Below are 11,434 nucleotides of genomic sequence, written 5' to 3'. Positions count from 1 at the left end.
AGTGGAGGGTTATGTAAGAGGTCCGAGCAGTTGTAATTTCGATGTATTGCTCATGCGCTGCCTGCGATATGTAAGGTATAAGAGAACCTCAGACCAGAGAGCAGTGTTGACTGCAGTAGGAACTGTGTAGCTGTAGCAGTATGCTGTTGCTAGCGAGCAGTCTGGTCTGGTGTATCGTGTTGGCTGGGCCGGTCATGGTGCAGCGATGCTGGAGCCTGAGCATTATTGTATAAGGTAAAAAGCAGCCTCGCGCATATGTAGTATTGCTATCTCAAGTCCCATGTAAATGTTTTAAGAGTCTCCTAATAATAATCTTTGTCGTAAAAAGTAACTTTTAACAACCATTCATTACAATTTAAAGAATTTACTAATTTCTCCAATCCATGATCATCCCGATTATTGCAAAAGAAAAATCAGTTGTTTCCTTTCATAAATGACAAATCTATCTATCGACTACCAGTTTACAAGAATGTCGATAAGTTTGATATTACACCAAAGCCTACAGGACAGCAGCAACTACTTGGAGGACCGATTACCTTTGTAGGATGTAAGATTAATTTTTCTTGCACAACTACAGAGGTTGTGAGTGGTAATTCATGGTTGACTATTGCCATACTAAGAGGAGGAGATACACCTTTAGGAGGACTAGAGAGCTACAATGAAAGAGATATTATAGCCTCCCGTACATTTTCTATTTTGGTTTCCCCTGTATGTCAGAACTAACGCAGATCAGTGGAAGCGGAGAAGTGATGGCTCTGACGTCCACTCAGAAATGAAACATACAGCGTGCTCTGAGTTCAGCGGGTGTATTCGAGCCGTTCATTATGCAAAGGCCACGCTTATCAGCAAGGACAAAGTGCCTGATACTGCGCTGAAGCTTCCAACACTCACAGTGTGCCGTTCGTTTGTGCAATTAGTAGACTACAAGGCGAGAAGACATGGACAAGAAGCAGTTGGACGACCTTGCCGTTGAGACCTTCAGAAAATACCTGCGGATTCGCAGTGTCCACCCTAATCCAGACTACGGTAAGACACTTGAGTTCACTATACCTCGATTGCCGACATTCACCTCCAGACGAACTGTAAATAACGATGCAGTGTCTGTCTCTCTAAGTGTCCTGAAACCCTGGAGAATAGTTAAAACTCTTTTACAAACTCTAAAAAATAACTGTCCTCACTGTTGGTCGTGCACTCTTTTAGGATACTAATCAAAAATTTGCACACTACAATCGTAAGTAGGCTGTTTAGGTTTTTATGTTGGTAACGCCACGTAGCGCCCTGTATGAAAACCACTGACCGTGCTGTGTGCAGTCTGTGGTTGGTTGGCATTGTTGGAATATTCGCTATTGTAGTGTTGGGCAGTTGGATGGGAACAGCGGGTACCGTTGTGCAGTTGGAGGTGAGCCACCAGCAGTGGTGGATGCGGAGAGAGAGATGCCAGAGTTTTTAGAGGACTATCTGGACGTGTGTCCGCCAGAAAAAGGAAATTTGTGAAGATGGATGTCATGAATTGATATATATATATATATATATATATATATATATATATATATATATATATATATATATATATATATATGATGACTTTTGAACATTATTAAGGTAAATACATTGATTGTTCTCTATCAAAATCTTTCATTTGCTAACTACGCCTATCAGTAGTTAGTGCCTTCACTGGTTATAATCTTTTATTCAGCTGGCAGTATTGGCGCTCGCTGTATTGTAGTAGTTCGAGTAACGAGGATTTTTGTGAGGTAAGTGATTCATTAAAGGTGTAGGTTCTGTTAGTCAGGGCCATTCTTTTGTAGGGATTTTTGAAAGTCAGATTGCGTTGCGCTAAAAATATAAAGAGAGAAATGTCTGAGGACGTTCAGTTTTGCTCAGCAGTTCGAAAATCAAATAGCGTGGAAGTTGTCCAGCACAGCCATTCATAATTTTTTTAAGGGGACGTTTCATAGTTCGTTATGGGAAATAAAATACTTTTCAATTTTGAAATTTCATCTTCTTATGCTTTGGCTCACAGTTGCGTTAAACTTTGTGAAAGGATTGTTTGCTGTTGATGACGTTTTGTATTTGAAAGAAACCGTTGATATCGTAGTCGAGCAGCGAATTTTGCTCGGTATTACGAAGTAACTTTACACAATGTGGTGTCACCGCCAGACACCACACTTGCTAGGTGGTAGCTTAAATCGGCCGCGGTCCATTTAGTAGATGTCGGACCCGCGTGTCGCCACTGTGTGATCGCGGACCGAGCGCCACCACAAGGCAGGTCTCGAGATACGGACGAGCACTCGCCCCAGTTGTACGACGACATTGCTAGCGACTATACGGACGAAGCCTTTCTCTCATTTGCCGAGACAGTTAGAATAGCCTTCAGCTCAGTCCATGGCTACGACCTAGCAAGGCGCCAATTATAACAGTGCATGTATCTTACGAGTCTCATTTGTATAGTCAAGAGAGATGTATCACAAGGAGTGATTAAAAGTTAAGTATATTCCAAAGCTACGTATTTTCTTTATAGCAGTCATAACGTATCCTGTTCCAGACTTCACGCCAGTCGGCGTGTGTGTACGCGTGCCTTTCTTTCGGCTACCCGTCACTGAGGACTGGCTGCATTGTCAGACCACATCACACAATATTTCACATCTCACGATCAACACAGCAGTGTAAAGAGGTCAGCGTGCAATTTTCCCATCGAATAGGTTAATATCATCCATATGTGTCATGTTCTACACGTACCCGAATCATACGATAATACTTGGCGCTGACTTTAATTTTCCCTCGATATGTTGGCGAAAATACATGTTTAATTCCGGAGATACGCATAAAATATCATCCGAAATTGTGGTAAACGCATTCTCTGAAAATTATCTCGAGCAATTAGTTCATGAGCCCACGTGAATAGTAAACGGTTGTGAATGCACACTTGACCTCTTAGCATCAAACAATCCTGAGTTGCCACCCGTGTGGCCGAGCGGTTCTAGGCGCTTCAGTCTGGAACCGCACGACCGCTACGGTCGCAGGTTCGAATCCTGCCTCGGGCATGGATGTGTGTAATGTCCTTACGTTAGTTGGGTTAAGTAGTTCTAAGTTCTAGGGGACTGATGACCTCAGATGTTAAGTCCCATAGTGCTCAGAGCCATTTGAACCAATCCTGAGTTAATAACGAGCATCTAAACCGATTCAGGGATTAGCGAACGCAGGGCTGTCGTAGCAAGATTGAATATTTTAATCCCCAAATCCTCGAAAAATAAGCGAAAAATATACCTATTCAAAAAAACAGATAAAAATTCACTTGAAGTCTTCCTGAGAGACAATCTCCACTCATTCCAAATTAATAATGTAGGCCTAAATGTAGACCAGATGTGGCTTGAATTCAAAGAAATAGTATCGGCAGCAACTGGGAGATTTATACCAAATAAATTAACAAACGACGGAGCTGATCCTCCTTGGTGCACGAAACGGTTTAGAACACTGTTGCAGAAATAACGAAACAAACGTGCCAAATTTAAACAGACGAAAAATCGCCAAGATTGACGACCTTTTACAGAAGCTCGAAATTTAGCGCGCACTTCAATGCGAGATGCTTATAACAGTTTGCACAACGAAACTTTGTCTCGAAACCTGGCAGAAAATCCAAAAAGATTCTGGTCGTATGTGAAGTATGTTAACGGCAAGAATCAATCAATGCCTTCTCTGCTCGATAGCAATGGAGATACTATCGAAGACAGTGCTGCCAAAGCTAAGTTACTAAACTCAGTCTTCCGAAATGCCTTCACAAAAGAAGACGAAGTAAATGTTCCAGAATTCGAATCGAGAACAGCTGCCAACATGAGTAACGTAGAAGTATATATCCTCAGAGTAGTGAAGCAACTTAAATCACGTAATAAAAGCAAGTCTTCTGGTTCAGACTGTATACCAATTAGGTTCCTTTCGGAGTATGCTGATGCATTAGCTCCATACTTAACAATCATATACAACCGTTCGCTCGACGAAATATCCGTACCCATAGACTGGAAAGTTGCACAGGTCATACCAATATTCAATAAAGGTAGTAGGAGTAATCCACTAAATTACAGGCCCATATCGTTAACGTCGATATGCAGCAGGATTTTAGAACATATATTGTGTTCGAACGTAATGAATTACCTCAAAGTAAACGGTCTATTGACACACAGTCAACATGGGTTTAGAAAACATCGTTCTTGTGAAACACAACTGCTTCTTTATTCACATGAAGTGCTGAGTGCTATTGACACGGGATTTCAGATCGATTCCGTATTCCTGGGTTTCCGGAAGGCTATTTACATTGTACCACACAAGCGGCTCGTAGTGAAGCTGCGTGCTTATGGAATATCGTCTCAGTTATGTGACTGGATCTGTGATTTCCTGTCAGAGAGGTCACAGTTCGTTGTAACTGACGGAAAGTCATCGAGTAAAACAGAAGTGATTTCTGGCGTTCTCCAAGCTAGTGTTATAGGCCCTTTGCTGTTCCTTATCTATATAAACGATTTGGGAGACAATGTGAGCAGCCATCTTCGGTTGTCTGCAGATGACGCTGTCGTTTGTCGACCAATAAAGTCATCAGAAGATCAAAACTAACTGCAAAACGATTTAGAAGAAATATCGGAATGGTGCGAAAAGTGGCAGCTGACCTTAAATAACGAAAAGTGTGAGGTCATCCACATGAGTGCTAAAAGGAAAGCGTTGAACTTCGGTTACACGATAAATGAGTCTAATCTAAAAGCCGTAAATTCAAGTAAATACCTAGGTATTACAGTTACGAACAACTTAAATTGGAAGGAACACGTAGAAAATGTTGTGGGGAAGTCTAACCAAAGACTGCGTTTCATTGCCAGGGCACTTAGAAAATGTAACAGACCTACTAAGGAGACTGCCTACACTACGCTTGTCCGTACTTTTTTAGAATACTGTTGCGCGGTGTGGGATCCTTACCAGATAGGTCTGAGTACGTCGAAAAAGTTCAAAGAAAGGCAGAACGTTTTGTATTATCACGAAATATTTGAGAGAGTATCACAGAAATGATACAGGATTTGGGATGGACATCATTAAAAGAAAAGCGTTTTTCGTTGCGACGGAATCTTCTCACGAAATTCCAATCACCAACTTTCTCCTCCGAATGAGAAAATATTTTGTTGACACCGACGTACATAGGGAGGAACGATCACCACGAAAAAATAAGGGAAATCAAAGCTCGTACGGAAAGATATAGGTGTTCATTCTTCCCGCGCGCTATACGAGATTGGAATAATAGAGAAATGTGAAGGTGGTTCGATGAACACTCCTTCCAGGTACTTAAATGTGATTTGCAGAGTATCCATGTAGATGGAGATGTAGATGGGTATCATACTTAATGTCGTAGACGCTTACAGTTGAAGGTATACGATACGATAAGCAAAGAACTCTACTAAATGTGGGCTACAAAATGCACGTCTCAAGAGCTGTAGCCATTTCTTCATCTTTGGTTGTGTCAAACAAATATTTCTGCGGCAATCTTTCTGATTTACATATTTTGAGAGATGGCAGTGTGGAGTAAAACAACGAAAAAAATATCCAGTACACATGGGCTCTAAAATACAAACCTGAGGTGCTACTGGTACGAGCACTTATTTTGTAGAAGAAATTTGTTCACAGTATCGAAGATGAAGAACTGCCCATAGCTCTTCAGGTATGCTTTTTAGAGCCCGTATTTACTTTTCTTTTCTTCCTGTATCGCGTTCTTTAACTGAGTGCGTTTACGCCATTAACTCTGATATTTATCGCATAAAAGGAAAATAGTGCAACCGATCTGCGGTCATATTCACCATACCATGGAGCATTAGGTAACTGGTCAGCATATGTATTGAAACAAAATCACGAGTGATGTGGTCAACGTCTTCAAACCAGCACTACTAAAAACTAGTACTGTGCTCAGTTTTACAGAAGTAGCGCTTACATCTTCGCTGACTGTTTCAACATCGCCCGATTAGTTGCCGTGGTTGTCTTCTTGGAGTCATATTTGAAGACGCATTGCATTCCTTTAACGAACCGCATTAGTATTCATCACACTCGGCTGTGGGGTGGAATGGAGGACCCAAGCGGCTAACATCAACATTATTCACAGCTCAAACAAATTAGACACATTATTTAATAAAACATACAGTTCAAATGGTTGAAATGGCTCTGAGCACTATGGGACTTAACATCTGTGGTCATCAGTCGCCTAGAACTTAGAACTACTTAAACCTAACTAACGTAAGGACGTCACACACATCCATGCCCGAGGCAGTATTCGAACCTGCGACCGTAGCGGTCACTCGCTTCCAGACAAACGCCTAGAACCGCACGGCCACACCGGCCGGCAAAACATACAGTAAAATGTGAAAAGATGTTAAACCACCGCAGCTTAGTGAGTCAGTAATGTGACAGTGACGAATTATTTCAAGAAAATCTAACTACAAGTGTTTGGATTATTTTTCATATTTGCTAGGAGCTTCTACTTGAAATCTAAAATTATTGAAAGGTCTTAATTTAATTGAGTTAACAAAAGTAAAAGTAAAAAATTGAGAATTTTTAAACAATGGTTTGAATTAGTTACTATCTGCAGGCAACAAAAACTCTTAAAAAACTGAATGAACTGTGAAACATCCATGATTAAATTCAAAAGCATTAATTAAGATAGAACAACAGAATGTTTAAGCAAACTGCTTAGTTGGCCAAGCCTCCGTATGAAGCCACAGCGAAAAACTCAGATAGGACGCCCACGCCACTTCTAGGGAACAACGGCCGGGCTCGCGCGGCAAGGCAAGTTAACAACCGGCGACACCAGACAGGGCTCTACCGAAATCTCTAACACAACTACAGACCAATTACCACACAAAGCACTACAACGTTAGTAGGTTGCCCAGGGAGGGGCGTGACGTAAAATGGCCAGGCCGTATCCTACGGGATATGGAGTCTGCGACAACTGACAGATAGTCCGCGTGACGTCACGATCTGAGTGCCGGGGCCAACGAGACACATGGGTCTTACAACAAACTTGTGATATCACACTAGTCGCCTTGTTCATCACACTTCGCGACCACTCAGCTCCGTGCAGGGCCCACGGTAAATCAATATGTCATTGAAAAGGTACCCACTAAACGTCTTAATTTTGGCGTGCACTATCTAGAAATTTCGTGCTTTCAAATAACCAGTCAAGAAGTATTAAACTCTTCTGAAACAATTACTCACTCCCCTCCGGTGACAGCTGGTTGCACACCTTAGACCTGCAGTGTCAACTGCTGTGTTGCACGCGCCGCGGAATGTCTTTCTCGTGGGCCACGCTATGTGCCGATCTGTGGGGTAGGCACTTACGCGTCCGGTGCTGAATTCACGCTTTCAGTAAGCTTTTAGCAATAGTGTCAGGACCATCATCCGCACGTGGGTTTTTCTTGAACTGAATTTGTTTCAAGAGTAGTATGCTATCATATTAGGAAACATTCCACAGTGAAGGAGCTAAGCACAAACAGTCTTTGCTTAATCCTGCGTATCATGTTTTTCTTGCTAAGTTTACATCTACAAAAGGGCTCTCTCATGAGAAAGAAGTGCTACTTGCTGTAGCATGTAAAACTCACAACTGTGATCTCTTACTAATCCAAGAGACCCACATTGGCCCCACAAATAGAAGACCAAAGATCCACGGAATGAAATTAGTAATTGAAAGACCACACGAGCAATATGGCAGCGCAATCTTTGCCAAAATGGGCTTAGGTATTATATCTGCAGAACTGACATCTCAAGAAGACATCGAAATCTTGACTGTAGAGTTACAGTCCTGCACTGTGACGTCTATATATAAGCCACCGAGTAGGGAGTTCAGATTCAGTGAGCCAGCCAACTTCAACTCACAACCAACGAAATTAGTAGTGGGCGACTTCAACTGTCATGGATCAGCCTGGGGGTACAGGCACACAGACAAAAGTGGGGACGACCTAGAAACCTGGGCAGTCTCAACTGGCCTTAAATTAATACACGACCCCAAACTTCCATATTCCTTCAACAGCAGCAGGTAGAATCGTGGATATAATCCAGATAACATCTTTGTCAGCGAAAACGTAGCACATCAAACCAGGAAGGATGTGGGTGAACCCCTCCCACACACACAGCACCGAGCTATATTATGTCTGGTTGAAGCAGTTGTTAAACCAGCAACCACCCATTTCCAAAGACGTTTTAATTTTAAACGTGCCCTATGGGACAAAGTCTCTGAAGAACTTGACAAAGAGGTGCAGAACCTTGATGCTAGCCCGGAAAAATATGACACTTTCATTGAATTAGTTAAAACTGTCTCCCGAAGAAATATCCCCCGAGGCTGCAGAACTAGTTATATCCCCGGACTTGACGGAAACTCAAAGGTTCTTCTGGAACATTACCAACGGCTCTTCGAGGAAAACCCTTTCTCAGAGGAAACAACTATGGCGGGAGAAGAACTCCTCCAGGCCATATCAGCCTCAAGAACAATGAAATGGTGTAATCTAATGGAAATGAGCGTTTGGCGTCATTGGCCGGGAGGCCCCTCGCGGGGCAGGTCCGGCCGCCATATCGCAGGTCTTATTACATTCGGCGCCACATTGGGCGACCTGCACGCCGGATGGGGATGAAATGATGATGAACACAACACAACACCCAGTCCCTGAGCGGAGAAAATCTCCGACCCAGCCGGGAATCGAACCCGGGCCCAGAGGACGGCAATCCGTCACGCTGACCACTCAGCTACTGGGGCGGACGTGTAATCTAATCACAAACCTAGACATGAAACAGAGTTGCCGAAAGGCCTGGCAACTTCTTAAAAACATCAATAATGACCCCTCATCTAATACACAAAATTTGTATAAGGTCACACCAAATCAAATAGCAAATGAACTTCTACTTAATGGTAAAACCAACAGTAAGCACCCAAGAAAGAAACTACAGAGAGGCACTCCAGAAAAAGACCACCTAGGCACCCCCTTTATTCTGAAAGAATTAGAAGATTCCATCTCCATAATGAAAATTAATAAAGCCGCTGGCCTAGATGATCTACGCCCAGAACAAATAAAAATGTTCGGACCTGTTACCAGACGGTGGTTACTAGATACGATGAACAAATGTGTTCTTGAAATGAAAATCCCCAAGACTTGGCGGAAGGCAAATATAGTAGCTATACCAAAACCTGGAAAAAAACCCACAGACCCTAAAAATTTTCGGCCTATCTCCCTGCTTTGTCAGCTCTATAAAGTCTTAGAAAGAATGTTCCTTAACCGCATCTCAGAACATGTAGACAAGAATATAATTAAAGAGCAAGCAGGATTCCGCCCAGGAAGGTCATGCTGCGGACAAATCCTCAACCTTACACAGTACATAGAAGATGGATACGAGCGGAAACAAATTACAGGTGCAGCCTTTATCGACCTTACAGCAGCTTACGACACCATAAACCACAGTAAATTAATATCAAAAATGTATAACACCACGAAAGACTACCGACTGGCGCAATTCATCCAGTGCCTGTTGCAGAATAGACGGTATTTTGTCACGCTGCAGTCGAAGAAGAGACGATGGCGGACCCAGAAAAACGGCCTACCTCAAGGTAGCGTCCTCGCCCCATTGCTGTGTAATATTTATACCAATGACCAACCGATCAGCATGGACGCCCGCTCCTTCATATATGCAGACGATACAGTCGTTGCCACCCAGGGAAAAACCTTTGAAGAGGTAGAAAGTAAATTAACTTTAGCGATTGAAAAGCTGGGTGACTATTATGATAATAACCACCTCAAGCCAAACCCAGCAAAAACCCAGGTCTGTGCTTTTCACCTACGTAATAAGGAAGCAAGGAGGAAACTCAACATAAGCTGGAAGGGACAACATCTATCTCACTGCGACACACCAAAATATCTTGGGATTAAACTTGACCGTGCTCTCACCTACAAGGAACACTGTTTGGCCACAAAGATGAAAGTGAGTGCCAGGAACAACATCATCCGCAAGCTAACAAATAGCAGATGGGGAGCGCAACCTACAGTTCTCCGCACGCCAGCTTTAGCTTTATGTTTCTCCACTGCGGAGTACTCGGCACCCGTTTGGCAAAATTCCACCCACGCTGAACAAGTAAATATACACTCCTGGAAATGGAAAAAGGAACACATTGACACCGGTGTGTCAGACCCACCATACTTGCTCCGGACACTGCGAGAGGGCTGTACAAGCAATGATCACACGCACACCAGGAACCGCGGCCGTCGAATGGCGCTAGCTGCGCAGCATTTGTGCACCGCCGCCGTCAGTGTCAGCCAGTTTGCCGTGGCATACGGAGCTCCATCGCAGTCTTTAACACTGGTAGCATGCCGCAACAGCGTGGACGTGAACCGTATGTGCAGTTGACGGACTTTGAGCGAGGGCGTATAGTGGGCAGTGTACATGACGTACCGCCGAATTGCTCAACACGTGGGGCGTGAGGTCTCCACAGTACATCGATGTTGTCGCCAGTGGTCGGCGGAAGGTGCACGTGCCCGTCGACCTGGGACCGGACCGCAGCGACGCACGGATGCACGCCAAGACCGTAGGATCCTACGCAGTGCCGTAGGGGACCGCACCGCCACTTCCCAGCAAATTAGGGACACTGTTGCTCCTTGGGTATCGGGGAGGACCATTCGCAACCGTCTCCATGAAGCTGGGCTACGGTCCCGCACACCGTTAGGCCGTCTTCCGCTCACGCCCCAACATCGTGCAGCCCGCCTCCAGTGGTGTCGCGACAGGCGTGAATGGAGGGACGAATGGAGACGTGTCGTCTTCAGCGATGAGAGTCGCTTCTGCCTTGGTGCCAATGATGGTCGTAAGCGTGTTTGGCGCCGTGCAGGTGAGCGCCACAATCAGGACTGCATACGACCGAGGCACACAGGGCCAACACCCGGCATCATGGTGTGGGGAGCGATCTCCTACACTGGCCATACACCATTGGTGATCGTCGAGGGGACACTGAATAGTGCACGGTACATCCAAACCGTCATCGAACCCATCGTTCTACCATTCCTAGACCGGCAAGGGAACTTGCTGTTCCAACAGGACAATGCACGTCCGCATGTATCCCGTGCCACCCAATGTGCTCTAGAAGGTGTAAGTCAACTACCCTGGCCAGCAAGATCTCCGGATCTGTCCCCCATTGAGCATGTTTGGGACTGGATGAAGCGTCGTCTCACGCGGTCTGCACGTCCAGCACGAACGCTGGTCCAACTGAGGCGCCAGGTGGAAATGGCATGGCAAGCCGTTCCACAGGACTACATCCAGCATCTCTACGATCGTCTCCATGGGAGAATAGCAGCCTGCATTGCTGCGAAAGGTGGATATACACTGTACTAGTGCCGACATTGTGCGTGCTCTGTTGCCTGTGTCTTTGTGCCTGTGGTTCTGTCAG

General features: G+C 44.5%; 1 protein-coding gene across 1 annotated transcript in view; it reads left to right on the top strand.

Moving 5' to 3' along the window:
- Positions 1 to 886: 886 nt before the first annotated feature.
- Positions 887 to 11,434, top strand: part of LOC124619754 (aminoacylase-1-like) — a 118,275-nt gene continuing 107,727 nt past the window's right edge. Inside the window, exon 1 of the mRNA XM_047146332.1 lies at positions 887 to 1,026. Coding sequence (XP_047002288.1) covers positions 939 to 1,026 — 88 coding nt within the window. The 5' untranslated portion in view covers positions 887 to 938. The remainder of the gene's footprint in view (positions 1,027 to 11,434) is intronic.

This window comes from Schistocerca americana, chromosome 6 (genome assembly GCF_021461395.2).
Source record: "Schistocerca americana isolate TAMUIC-IGC-003095 chromosome 6, iqSchAmer2.1, whole genome shotgun sequence".
In the NCBI taxonomy this organism is placed as follows: domain Eukaryota; kingdom Metazoa; phylum Arthropoda; class Insecta; order Orthoptera; family Acrididae; genus Schistocerca; species Schistocerca americana.
Note: the sequence above shows the minus strand (reverse complement) of the source record. Positions and strands in the feature narration are given on the sequence as shown.